This window comes from Oncorhynchus mykiss, chromosome 13 (genome assembly GCF_013265735.2).
Source record: "Oncorhynchus mykiss isolate Arlee chromosome 13, USDA_OmykA_1.1, whole genome shotgun sequence".
NCBI lineage: Eukaryota > Metazoa > Chordata > Actinopteri > Salmoniformes > Salmonidae > Oncorhynchus > Oncorhynchus mykiss.
Window position 1 is genome coordinate 20,324,167 of NC_048577.1, and position 14,656 is coordinate 20,338,822.

At 40.4% G+C, this 14,656-nt stretch overlaps 1 protein-coding gene across 2 annotated transcripts in view; it reads right to left on the minus strand.

The window, feature by feature from the left end:
* Positions 1–14,483, minus strand: part of si:ch211-69b7.6 (neuroblast differentiation-associated protein AHNAK) — a 38,845-nt gene extending 24,362 nt beyond the window's left edge. The window contains exons 1-5 of one of the 2 annotated variants that reach the window (XR_005035489.1): positions 14,274–14,483; positions 12,586–12,619; positions 12,144–12,264; positions 11,758–11,930; positions 4,271–11,653 (exon numbers count right to left, since the gene is read on the minus strand). Coding sequence is in view for 1 of the 2 variants with exons in the window: in XM_021557077.2 (XP_021412752.2) it covers positions 5,069–11,653; positions 11,758–11,930; positions 12,144–12,264; positions 12,586–12,588 (6,882 nt within the window). In the remaining variant the exon portion in view is untranslated. Of the gene's footprint in view, positions 1–3,148; positions 11,654–11,757; positions 11,931–12,143; positions 12,265–12,585; positions 12,620–14,273 lie in introns of those variants that run through there. The other variant, XM_021557077.2, reaches the window with a different exon arrangement.
* Between the last annotated feature and the right edge of the window lie 173 nt (positions 14,484–14,656).

Sequence of the window (14,656 nt, forward strand, 5' to 3'; positions counted from 1 at the left end):
ACCCAATTAAGACAATCAAATACGTGCAATTTCTTTAAAACCGCATTACACAGATCACATTTCTAAACAAACATGTATTTTCAGAAAGGTCGTGTGTCTTTTTTTTAAAATGTATTTTTAAATATTTTTTATTTTTGTTTGTTTATTCATAATAAAAAAATATCATTAACTTACATCCCTACATCAATCATGTCTAAGAAATAAAACAGATATTAACAAGAAATTACTAAATACATACAAAAAATAATATATATACAAAATAATTGTAAAAAAGAACGACAATTCTAGTGCAATTGTATTCACTCTGAAAAAATCTCATTATAATGATTCAGGAAGATGTTGTGATTTTTGTTATTCACTAGGGTTAATGTCTTAACAAGATGATTTAATTCAATCAAAAATATTTTGGTATAGAATTCTGGAATTTTTGTTTATGTATGAAGTATTTGGCAACAAGAATAAAAAAATTCACAATAATTTCAATGGTCTTGTTATCATTGCAATAGTAACATATTATATCCTTCATGACAAAAACATAAGTATTGTTCAAAAAGGTAAGTATTCTGCAAAGTTTCCCCCAAAATCTATCACAGATATACATTCATAGAACAAGTGAATCAGATTTATACCTTTTTCACAGAAACGCAGATGTCATCAACAGCCACACATTTGGACAACATAGAATTACATGGATATATATTATGTAGAATCTTAAAGTGCACTTCCTTACATTTGTTTGGTATACAATATTGGTAAGGCATCAACCAAGCTTTTTTCCAGGCAATGTCAGGAATAAGCATGTTCCCACCAAAAATATTCCTCTAGGTGTAAGTTGATTCCGTGAATGGAAAATTTGACTTATGTCTTTGTTACAACAAGATTTTTCAAGTAAGCCCACACCTTCCAAACTAAGTTCTGGATAAGCTCTGTGATCATCACCAAAGCTAAGATGAGTTTTCATTAGTGTAGTTAGACCACTGGGAATGGCTTTGATCACAGAAATAAACTCTCTCTGGGAATGGCTTTGATCACAGAAATAAACTCTCTCTGGGAATGGCTTTGATCACAGAAATAAACTCTCTCTGGGAATAGCTTTGATCACAGAAATAAACTCTCTCTGGGAATGGCTTTGATCACAGAAATAAATTATCTCGGAATGGCTTTGATCACAGAAATAAACTCTCTCAGGGAATGGCTTTGATCACAGAAACAAACTCTCTCTGGGAATGGCTTTGATCACAAAAATAAACTCTCTCTGGGAATGGCTTTGATCACAGAAATAAACTCTCTCTGGGAATGGCTTTGATCACAAAGCAGAAGGAGAGCAGAAGTGACAACATTAAGATGGCGCGGAAGAGGATGGCTGACATTTTACATACTCCTAACCAATTGTGCCATTTTGTTAGTTTTTTGCGTTATTTGTAACTTTTTATTTTTTGATTTCACCTTTATTTAACCAGGTAAGCAAGTTGAGAACAAGTTCTCAATTACAATTGCGACCTGGCCAAGATAAAGCCAAGCAGTTCGACACATACAACAACACAGAGTTACACATGGAGTAAAATATACAGTCAATAATACAGTAGAAAAATACGTCTATATACAATGTGAGCAAGTGAGGTGAGATAAGGGAGGTAAAGGCAAAAAAAGGCCATGGTGGCAAAGTAAATACAATATAGCAAGTAAAACACTGGAATGGTTGATTTGCAGTGGAAGAATGTGCAAAATAGAGATAGAAATAATGGGGTGCAACGTAACGTTGTTGCTACCGTCTCTTTTGACCGAAAATAACTTCTGGACATCAGAACAGCGATTACTCACCACGAATGGGAAGAACCTTTTTCCTTTAACAAGTCCGATGAGAAGGATATACTGCTCTCCCGGGAACAGGCCCAAATCCCCATAATTTGCTTGAAGAAAAGACGGAGGAAAAGAGGACGCAGATCGGGCTACCTTCTGAGAATCCGTAGGCAAGCGAGTAAACTCCCAGTGCCATCCATTCTACTTGCTAATATGCAATCATTGGAAAATAAAATTGATGACCTACAATTACGATTATCCTACCAACGGGACATGAAGAACTGTAATATCTTATGTTTCACGAGTCGTGGCTGAGCGACGACATGGATAATATAGAGCTGGTGGGATTTTCCATGCTCCGGCAGAACAGAGAAGCTACGTCTGGTAAGACGAGGGGTGGGAGTGTGTGTCTTTTTGTCAATAACAGCTGGTGCGCGATGTCTAATATTAAAGAAGTCTCAAGGTATTGCTCGCCTGAGGTAGAGTACCTTATGATAAGCTGTAGACCACACTTTCTACCAAGAGAGTTCTCATCTATATTATTTGTCTATTTCCCACCACAGACCGAATTTGGCAGTAAGACCGCACTCAACCAACTCTATAAGGCCATAAGCAAACAAGAAAATGCTCACCCAGAAGCGGTTCTCCTAGTGGCCGGGGACTTTAATGCAGGCAAACAAATCAGTTTTACCAAATTTTTACCAGCATGTCACATGTGCAACCAGAGGAAAAAAAACTCTAGACCACATTTACTCCACACACAGAGATGCATACAAAGCTCTTCCGCACCCTCCATTTGGCAAATCTGACCATAATTATATCCTCATGATTCCTGCTTTCAAGCAAAAACTAAATCAGGAAGTACCAGTTTACGATTAGCCTCGTTATTTTTATGTTAATGTGTTACTTTTTACTTTAGTTTATTTGGTAAATATTTTCTTAACTCTTCTTGAGCTGCACTGTTGGTTAAGGGCTTGTAAAGTAAGCATTTCACGGTAACGTCTACACTTGTTGTATTCGGCGCATATGACAAATAAAGTTTGATTTGATTTGATTTGATTAAAGCTTGTTGGGGAAACCTAGCCAATTTAGCGGGTAATCTTTCAGGAATATAATTACATTTCAGTAAAAATTGAAGACCTCCCAATTTATTAAACACATTATTTGGAATGAAATACCAGAAAGGTTGTGAGGTGGTGCAAAAGATATTGTACTGATGACGTTTATATTGTGTAAAGTCAAGCGTGATAAGACTACCACCGAGTGGTGCGGAGGTGAAAATCTCTAATAGGTGAAGCAATACTATAATTTTTTTAATCAAACAAATAAATAAATAGTTCTACAAAAATAGCAGTTGAGTTAAATGTTTTATCATACTTGACAGAATTCATTTTCCAGAGGTTATTTCAAATGCAAAAATATGGAAAATAAGGCCTACTGTCAGAATCGAGTCAGAATAATGTTGCTTCGGCTAATGCATTTAGCAGTTGTTTTGAATTAATTGTTTTGTTGCATTAATGTAAAGATAAAACAAATTATTGTAAAACAGCAAGTGTACAGTAAAAACACATTTTAAAATAGCTTTTCATCCAATTTGTAAAACCAAAGACAAAATGAGAACCCTTTACACATACATTTTCAACATGTTCATAACAAACACCAATCAATTTACATAAAAAGTACAAATAAGTGCTAGTAACAGAAGTTTTCTGCATTATGTTTCAACAGAAGATTGTGATTCAAACAAGCCTAAAATTACATTTAGTCAGTTGTCTGAATGCTTAATAAGCTTTGTAAGCTTTGACCCTTTTAAGTTCTCATCTTCTGGAACTTCAAGGTCCACATTTGATGCACTGAAATCGAGACATCTGAGTGTATGAGATCTATGGTTTGACTCTTCCTTGTGCCGATTTCTCAGGCTCCCAGTTCCGTCTGGTGCATCCCCTTTGACATGTTTGGGAAATACTGTACAGCGATTAAATATTATTGATCTTCAGAAATTTGGGGGTTTGAACCATGAGTCAAATTTTTCACAGACTACAATTTTAGACTGTTTTGAACTTTTCTTTTTATCTGCCGGTTTCACCAGTTGGGGCTTTCAGATTGTTTATTGCCCTTGAGGTCAGTTTTTCTCAAATTAAAATCTGTCTGTGAAACCACTAATCCACACTTTGGGGTGGGAATATAGGGATTGAGGTGTTAATACTGGGAAGACTTGAGTCTATATCTGGTATTCTTGTATAACTACCCAATTTAGAAGTCTTGGATTTGGGAATTTAGAATTTCACTGTGAGGTCGTCAAGGTTAAGGTCTGAACCTCTGAGATCCACACCAAACACTTGGTAATCAACTTTTGGCAAGTCAATATCTGCAATGAGATAACTAGCCATACCTTTGACCTTCCTAGACTTCCCAACAGGCACTTATATATACTCCACCTGGCATTCAAAATCTTTTACATGCGCTCTACCTGGGATATCAGATCTGCGTTTACTATGAGATGCCACTTTGTATTCTGGGCCTCTGATATCAGCTTTGGGTAAACTCAGGCTGACATCTGGGTGACTAACTTTCAAGTCGGGTGCTTTTAGATCCACTTTAGCTTTTGGAGGAGAAATGTCATTTGCTTTCATGAAGTCCATATCTGATACTGCTCTTCAATTGGGACTTCCAAGCTGGGGCAATTTTAACGACGGCAGTTTGAATTTTCGAGATTGTATAGCAACGTTACTGTCTGGCAAATTGAGATCAGCTTGGGGGCCTTTGAGGTTACCAGAGGGAACATTTATGTCTAAATCTGGACTACCGATCCCTGTGTTTACTTTCAGGGTTGACAAGCTCAGGTCCGGTCCCTCAATGTCTCCATCTATTACAGCATCTGGACCTTTCAGACCAGAAAGGCCCGCATTTAGGCATTTGAGGTGAGGAATTTTGAATTTCCAAGACGGTGAGCCAATGTTAATATCTGGAGTGTTTAAATCTATGTTAGGGGCTTTTAAGTCAATTGTAGGTAGGTCCAGATCTGGTGAACCAATCCCACCTTTCCTCTTTGACAATTTAACCTAGGTCAGCACTGATGTCATGATCTGGTCATTTTGGTGTAGATAACCCAAATGTAGGCATTTTGAATGTAGGAGTGTTGATGTCAAAATCAGGGGCTTTGATGCTACCATTTGGCCTCTCTATGGTTGGAACTCTGAATCTACCTGAGGGCATATCTGGAGCATTGAGGTCTAGTTTGGGCTTTTGAGATGACCCTTAGATATTATCAAATCCGGGGGACTGATTCCTCTTTTAGCTTTGGGGCTGAGAGGTCAATATCAGGTAAGTCATAGTCAGATTCATCTACATTTGGCCCAGATAGCCCGAAATCAGGCATCTTCAAATCTGGAATTTGTAGACCTGTTTTGGGACCTTTGAGGTTAGCTGTGGGGGAATTTATATCTATATCTGGGCCGTCTAAGTTTCCAACAATGTCAACATCTGGTCTCTTTAGGTCTCTGAATTTAAGCATTTTATATTTGGGCATTATGAATTTCCCGGAGGGTTCATTGATGTCAAGATCTGGGGCATTCACATCTAGTTCAGGGGCTTTGAGGTCAGCATCTGGTAAATTCATGTCTGGAACATCAATTCCCCCCTTAATGTTTGAAGCTTTGAGCCTCAAGACTGGGGATTTTGACATTGTACCAGGCAGCAAGAATGTGGGCATTTTCAGGTGACCAGAGGGGCCATCGATGTCCATATCAGGAGCATTCAGATCAACCTTTGGTTTCTTCAATGTAGGTACTTTGACTTTACCTGAGGGCATATTAAAGTTTACATCTGGTGCATTGAGGTCTAGTTTGGGGCCTTTGAGGTCAACATGTGGCAGATCCAAATCTGGGTGACTAATTCCCCCTTTAAACGTGGGGGCTGAAAGATCTAAGTCGTGCCCCTTAAACTTTGGTCCAGATAAACCTAAATCTGGCATCTTGAAAGTTGGCATTTTGAATTTTCCTGATGGACTGTCAATATCAGCATTTGGAATGTTGAGGTCTGCTTTGTGACCCTTGAGTTTGGGAGATGACAAATTCAGGTCTGGCCCCTCTATATCTCCATCTAGATCAATATCTGGCCCCTTCATTCCAAATGTAGGCATTTTCAGATTGGGCATTTTGAATTTCCCTGTGGGTGAATGAATGTCTATATCTGGAGTGTTTACATCTAATTTAGGGGCTTTGAGGTCAATGTCTGGTAGATCCACATCAGGGGCATCAATCCCACCTTTATTCTTTGGCATTTGTAGACTGAACTTTGGTGATTTCGCACCTGCATTTATGTCCACATTTGGTCCTTTTGGCATTGTACTTGAAAGCCCAAATTTGGGCATTTTCAGTTTACCAGATGGCGCATCAACATCAACATCTTGAGTATTGAGATCTAATTTGGGCCCTTTGAGATGACCCTTAGGTAGTCTCAAATCTGGGGGATTGATGCCCCCTTTTAGCTTTGGGGCTGAGAAGTCAATATCAGGTAAGTCATGGTCAGGTTTATCTACATTAGGGCCAGATAGCCTGAAATCAGGCATCTTCAAATCAGGCATTTTTAGACCTGTTTTGGGACCTTGGAGGTTAGCTGTGGTGGAATTGATATCTATATCTGGGCCCTCTAAGTCTCCATCTATGTCAACATCTGGTCCCTTCAGGCCTCTGAATTTAGGCATTTTCAATTTGGGCATTTTCAATTTCCCAGAAGGTGCATTGATGTCAAAATCGGGGGCATTTCCATCTAGTTTAGGGGCTTTGAGGTCAGCATCTGGTAAATTTAAGTCTGGGGAATCAATTCCCCCCTTTATCTTTGGGGCTTTGAGATTAAGTTTAGTGGATTTTGGCATTTTACCAGACAGCCCAAATTTGGGCATTTTCAGTTTACCAGAGGGGCCATCAATGTCCAGATCAGGAGCATTCAGATCAACCTTTGGTTTCTTCAATGTAGGTACTTTGATTTTACCTGAGGGCATATTACAGTTTACATCTGGTGCATTTAAGCCTAGTTTGGGGCCTTTGAGATCTGGCAGATTTGGATCTAGGGGACTGATTCCTCCTTTCAACTTGGGGGCTGAAAGATCCAAGTCAGTCCCCTTAACCTTTGGTCCAGAGGAACCTAAATCTGGCATCTTGAAAGTAGGCATTCTGAATGTTCCTGATGGACTGCCAATATCAGCATCTGGAATGTTGAGGTCTGCTTTGGGACCCTTGAGTTTGGGAGATGACAAGTTCAGGTCTGGTCCCTCTATATCTCCAACTTTGTCAATGTGTGGCCCCTTCATTCCAAATGTAGACATTTTCAAATTCGGCATTTTGAATTTCCCTGTGGGTGAATCAATGTCAATATCTGGAGTGTTTACATCTAATTTAGAGGCTTTGAGGTCCATGTCTGGTAAATCCATGTCAGGCGCATCAATCCCAGCTTTTATCTTTGGCATATTTAGACCGAACTTTGGTGATTTCGCACCTGCATTTATGTCCAGATTTGGTCCTTTTGGCATCGTGCCTGAGTGTCCAAATTTGGGCATTTTCAGTTTTCCTGAGGGAGCGTCAACATCCAAATCTGGATCATTGAGGTCTAGTTTTAGGCCTTTGCTTTTACCTTTAGGTAGTTTCAAATCTGGGGGATTGATGCCCCCTTTTAGCTTTGGGGCTGAGAGATCAATATCAGGTAAGTCATAGTTAGGTTTATCTACATTGTGCCCAGATAGCCCGAAATCAGGCATCTTCAAATCGGGCATTTTTAGACCTGTTTTGGGACCTTTGAGGTTAGCTGTGGGGGCATTGATATTTATATCTGCGCCCTCTAAGTCTCCATCAATGTCAACATCTGGTCTTTTTAGGCCTCTGAATTTAGACATTTTGAATTTGGGCATTTTGAATTTCCCAGGGGATGCATTGATGTCAAAATCGGGGGCATTTCTATCTAGTTTAGGGGCTTTGAGGTCAGCATCTGGTAAATTCAAGTCTGGGGAATCAATTCCCCCCTTTATCTTTGGGGCTTTGAGATTAAGTTTAGTGGATTTTGGCATTTTACCAGACAGCCCAAATGTGGGCATTTTCAGTTTACCAGAGGGGCCATCAATGTCCAGATCAGGAGCATTCAGATCAACCTTTGGTTTCTTCAATGTAGGTACTTTGATTTTACCTGAGGGCATATTACAGTTTACATCTGGTGCATTTAGGCCTAGTTTGGGGCCTTTGAGATCTGGCAGATTCAGATCTAGGGGACTGATTCCGCCTTTCAACTTGGGGGCTGAAAGATCCAAGTCAGGCCCCTTAACTTTTGGTCCAGAGGAACCTAAATCTGGCATCTTGAAAGTTGGCATTTTGAATTTTCCTGATGGACGGCCAATATCAGCATCTGGAATGTTGAGGTCTACTTTGGAACCCTTGAGTTGGGGAGATGACAAGTTCAGGTCTGGTCTTTCTATGTCTCCATCTTTGTCAATATGTGGCCCCTTCATTCCAAATGTTGACATTTTCAATTTGGGCATTTTCAATTTCCCTGTGGGTGAATCAATGTCAATATCTGGAGTGTTTACATCTAATTTAGGGGCTTTGAGGTCCATGTCTGGTAAATCCATGCCAGGGGCATCAATCCCAGCTTTAAACTTGGGGGCTGAAAGATCCAAGCCAGGCCTCTTAACCTTTGGTCCAGAGGAACCTAAATGTGGCATCTTGAAAGTTGGCATTTTGAATTTCCCTGATGGACGGCCAATATCAACATCTGGAATGTTGAGTTCTGCTTTGGGACCCTTGAGTTTGGGAGATGACAAGTTCAGGTCTGGTCCATCTATATCTCCATGTTTGTCAATATGTGGCCCCTTCATTCCAAATGTTGACATTTTCAAGTTGGGCATTTTCAATTTCCCTGTGGGTGAATCAATGTCAATATCTGGAGTGTTTACATCTAATTTAGGGGCTTTGAGGTCCATGTCTGGTAAATCCATGTCAGGGGCATCAATCCCAGCTTTAAACCTGGGGGCTGAAAGATCCAAGCCAGGCCCCTTAACCTTTGGTCCAGAGGAACCTAAATGTGGCATCTTGAAAGTTGGCATTTTGAATTTCCCTGATGGATGGCCAATATCAGCATCTGGAATGTTGAGGTCTACTTTTGAACCCTTGAGTTGGGGAGATGACAAGTTCAGGTCTGATCCTTCTATGTCTCCATCTTTGTCAATATGTGGCCCCTTCATTCCAAATGTTGACATTTTCAATTTGGGCATTTTCAATTTCCCTGTGGGTGAATCAATGTCAATATCTGGAGTGTTTACATCTAATTTAGGGGCTTTGAGGTCCATGTCTGGTAAATCCATGCCAGGGGCATCAATCCCAGCTTTAAACTTGGGGGCTGAAAGATCCAAGCCAGGCCTCTTAACCTTTGGTCCAGAGGAACCTAAATGTGGCATCTTGAAAGTTGGCATTTTGAATTTCCCTGATGGACGGCCAATATCAACATCTGGAATGTTGAGTTCTGCTTTGGGACCCTTGAGTTTGGGAGATGACAAGTTCAGGTCTGGTCCATCTATATCTCCATGTTTGTCAATATGTGGCCCCTTCATTCCAAATGTTGACATTTTCAAGTTGGGCATTTTCAATTTCCCTGTGGGTGAGTCAATGTCAATATCTGGAGTGTTTACATCTAATTTAGGGGCTTTGAGGTCCATGTCTGGTAAATCCATGTCAGGGGCATCAATCCCAGCTTTAAACCTGGGGGCTGAAAGATCCAAGCCAGGCCCCTTAACCTTTGGTCCAGAGGAACCTAAATGTGGCATCTTGAAAGTTGGCATTTTGAATTTCCCTGATGGATGGCCAATATCAGCATCTGGAATGTTGAGGTCTACTTTTGAACCCTTGAGTTGGGGAGATGACAAGTTCAGGTCTGGTCCTTCTATGTCTCCATCTTTGTCAATATGTGGCCCCTTCATTCCAAATGTTGACATTTTCAATTTGGGCATTTTCAATTTCCCTGTGGGTGAATCAATGTCAACATCTGGAGTGTTTACAGCTAATTTAGGGGCTTTGAGGTCCATGTCTGGTAAATCCATGTCAGGGGCATCAATCCCAGCTTTAAACTTGGGGGCTGAAAGATCCAAGCCAGGCCCCTTAACCTTTGGTCCAGAGGAACCTAAATCTGGCATCTTGAAAGTTGGCATTTTGAATTTTCCTGATGGACGGCCAATATCAGCATCTGGAATGTTGAGGTCTACTTTGGGACCCTTGAGTTGGGGAGATGACAAGTTCAGGTCTGATCCTTCTATGTCTCCATCTTTGTCAATATGTGGCCCCTTCATTCCAAATGTTGACATTTTCAATTTGGGCATTTTCAATTTCCCTGTGGGTGAATCAATGTCAATATCTGGAGTGTTTACATCTAATTTAGGGGCTTTGAGGTCCATGTCTGGTAAATCCATGTCAGGGGCATCAATCCCAGCTTCAAGCTTGGGGGCTGAAAGATCAAAGTCAGGCCCCTTAACCTTTGGTCCAGAGGAACCTAAATGTGGCATCTTCAAAGTTGGCATTTTAAATTTTCCTGATGGGCGGCCAATATCAGCATCTGGAATGTTGAGGTCTGCTTTGGGACCCTTGAGTTGGGTAGATGACAAGTTCAGGTCTGGTCCCTCTATATCTCCATGTTTGTCAATATGTGGCCCCTTCATTCCAAATGTTGACATTTTCAATTTGGGCATTTTCAATTTCCCTGTGGGTGAATCAATGTCAATATCAGGAGTGTTTACATCTAATTTAGGGGCTTTGAGGTCCATGTCTGGTAAATCCATGTCAGGGGCATCAATCCCAGCTTTAAACTTGGGGGCTGAAAGATCAAAGCCAGGCCCCTTAACCTTTGGTCCAGAGGAACCTAAATCTGGCATCTTGAAAGTTGGCATTTTGAATTTTCCTGATGGGTGGCCAATATCAGCATCTGGAATATTGAGGTCTACTTTGGGTCCCTTGAGTTGGGGAGATGACCCATTCAGGTCTGGTCCTTCTATTCCTCCATCTTTGTCAATATGTGGCCCCTTCATTCCAAATGTTGACATTTTCAATTTGGGCATTTTCAATTTCCCTGTGGGTGAATCAATGTCAATATCTGGAGTGTTTACATCTAATTTAGGTGATTTCAGGTCGACTTTGGGTAAGTCCAAGTCAGGTGCATCAAGTCCACCTTTTATCTTGGGAGCTTTGAGAATTAGCTTTGGTGTTTTTACATCATTATCAAATTTGGGCATCTTCAGTTTACCCGAGGGGGCATTCACATCGAAATCAGAAGCTTTGAGTTCTGCATGTGGTTTCGTTAGTTTGAATTTACCTGGGAGTATGTCAATATCTGGAGTATTGAGGTCAGGCAAACTGATATCTGATACACACATCTCATCCGCTGAGCGGTCCATGTCTGTAGTCCTAACTCTTGGTCCAGATATATCAAAGTCAGGCATACCAAGACTTGGTGTTTTGATCTTCCCAGATGGGATGCCAATGTCTGAATTTGGCAATTCTAGATCTATTTTGGAACCTTTAAGGTCTACTGAAGGTAAATTGGAGATATTGACATCAGGATCAGCCTCTATAGACCCATTCAATTGAGCTAGGAAGAGATCCCTTGAACTCATGTTGGCATTAGGCAACGAAAGTTCTCCACCAGGAGTATTGAGAGTCACTGTAGAGTCTGTTCCTCTGACATCAGGCTTGGCCCAGAGAGGTCTCGGTACCTGCGCGTTAGGAGAGCATCTTTCCCCAGAAGCTGTAGGTTGTCCAGAGCTGTCCTCCTTCATGAACTTCTTTATTTTGGCATTGAGTCTGTTATAGGAATCCTTCAACATCTGCAAAGAGAAGCAATAGATATAATTGATCTAACAACCTTTTGAAAATTGACTTAATTTGTTATTCAGCTAATTCTGTTTAACTTTAAATGTATTCCACAAACCTCCTCTGGTGCTTTGACGCTGTCCAAGGTCCCCATACTCTTGCGCAAATTATTTTTCGTCAGAACTTGAACCTTCTCATCAAATCCATTATCATCCATCAACCTCAGTATTTTCAACACATCGTCTTTCGAAAGTTGGTCAAAGTTGATTGTGGCACCCACAATTTCATCTCCTGAAAAAAAATAACATTTCTCAAAGTGAAACACAGTTAAAGCATGGTGACTGAATATGTCAACGATTCCAAATGTGTCCTTAAAAACAGCTATGTATTTTACTCATGCACAAATGTCTGAGAAAAATTCCAAGAGTGAAATCTCTAGTTTTTTGGGAGCTTTGAGACTCAACAACATTTTTATGTATTAGATAAGAGACTCAAAAGTCATACCTTCTTTCAGCCCCTGATTGGCCAAGGAGCCATCGACAACACTGGAAACAACCAGTTGTCCTTTCTCTGATTGCTCCAGCATCAGCCCATCAGAGAGCCTCCTCCCGCTGCGGACACCAGGCTAAAAGCAGACATACAAACATAGTTATAAGAAATGTGCAGACAGGCGTGTGACCTCAGCATTGGTCATGTTTCAATAACCCGAACATCAAATGCCAACAATGTACAATAAACTTAAAAATACATGTTATTTACAATAACTTACAAATCTATAACACAATCACCTTTCTAAATAGACGTTTTAAATGGCATACACTTCTAGAAAGTAATGCTGAGGCATAGGTGTTTCTCAAAAAGTACATTCCCTGTTGCTTAGCTTATTGTGCTGGAATATGCTTGTTATTACTATCATCATGGCTGATGGATGAATGATCTTACGTACCATGATCCTTTATGAAAAGCTCTTCTGTCTAAATCTGTTGAGGAGGACAGAATCATTTGAAAATAAATGCTCAACTTGGTTTCATGCTATAATAATCAAATAATGTAGGCCTAAATACTGCAGCATACTTTCATAGCCTTCAAGAGTATCAAATGCAAAGAAAGAACATAATTAGACAATAATGCCACAGCTCATTTGACCCATTTGAACATAAAACACTAAATCAGCTGAAACCATTACTAAAGGGGGGCTATGGGGGATAACTTGTTTACATATGTAAATTGGCAGATGGTTGACACCCAGGTAGCTGCCCATTTGAGGTATTCGAGGTATGGCCTTGGGACATGGAGGGAACAACAGGTTTGTCCAGAGATATATATATATATATATATATATATATATATATATATATATATATATATATATATATATATATATATATATATAAGTGCACTACAGTCGGGTGTAAACTCAGAAATGACCACACCCATCAGTTTCTATTATGAAAAGCTTGCTGTGGCAGGGGCTCAAATAAAGCGATTTGTAAACAATCGCTTCCAGTATGTTCTTTCAGGTCCTGTAAGTGATTTGTGTCACATGCTTAGCGAGACTGCTGCTCTAAGAACAATAATTTGTTCCACAATTATCATAATCATCATCATTAACTTCTTCATCAAATACTGTACATCCAAAACATGAATATGTACAACTATTAATCACTCAGACTTATTAAACTATGTGTTTCAGTATTCCCCTATGGCTTTTAAGTCCGCCATAATGTTTTGAATTAAATAACTTCATTCAGGAGCAGAGATTGAATGTAATTATGCCACACGCCCAACAATAACTACAGGTAACTGCCAAAATAATTGAAACACTTGAATAAATAAGGGTATATTGATACAAAGTATGCTTTGCAGGCCATTAGTTTGCCCATTATTTTGGCTACCATGGCTATGCCTCCATTTTGGCTACGCACCCATAAGATGACAATGCCCCCATCCACAAGATGACAATGCCCCCATCCACAGGGCATGAGTGGTCACTGAGTGGTTTGATGAGCATGAAAACAATGAAAACCAAATGCCATGGAGTGGCGCCTGAGACAGCATTTTACACCAACATCAACAAAACCCCAAATTATGGAATTTCCAGTGGAAAAATGGTGTCGCATCCCTCCAACAGAGTTCCAGACACTTGTAGAATCTATGCCAAGGTGCATTGAAGCTGATGTGGCTCATGGTGGCCCAACGCCCTATTAAGACACTTTATGTTGGTGTTTCATTTATTTTGTCAGTTACCTGTATATTCACTCATAAAGAGGAGTGCACTGACAGTGAGCTAGAAGCTACAATCATATTTCATGAAAAAATGGCACGCTATTGACATTTACTCTGTTCAAATAATTCCTATTGTTTGAAATTCATTCACATTGTGCAGAGCTGTAAGAGATTAGAGGCTGACTGAGATTTTCTCCAAATCAGCCCCCTGCACCTCTCTGATTCAGAGGCGTTAGGTAACAAGCGGAAGACACATTCCAGTTGAATGCATTCAGTTGTACTGACCCTTACAATGACATCATTGTGGACTTCTTAAGCAACAACAATAGTACCTGGCACCATATAGTCTAGATGGAGTACTTCAGCAAAGGTTTCAAAATGTAAATAGACAACAAATCAAAATCTTACCTTAGTCTCCATTGGGTTGTTTTGACCATGCAGTTTCTTGTTACTCCGCCACCGAGGAGTTTTATCACCGATGTGAGAAAGTTGTGACAGTGTTAGCAGTCCATGCTGTTCCGTACTCCTGTAGGACTGCCTACCCCTTGCCTCACGCAGCGAAAGCATACCCTCCCCAAAGCAAACAAACTGGTTCCACCTTCGGCATGCCTTCCAGGTGCCTCACTCAGTGAAAACAAACCCTCCCCAAGACAGACAAACTGGTTCCATCTTCAGCATCCCTTCCCAGCCACAAACCGTCACACACATTCTCCAGTCCAGGTAGGCAGGGTGATCACTGAAACCTGGCCTCCCAAGATTGGAACTGTGAGATGGAGAGTGCTCTGTTTTTC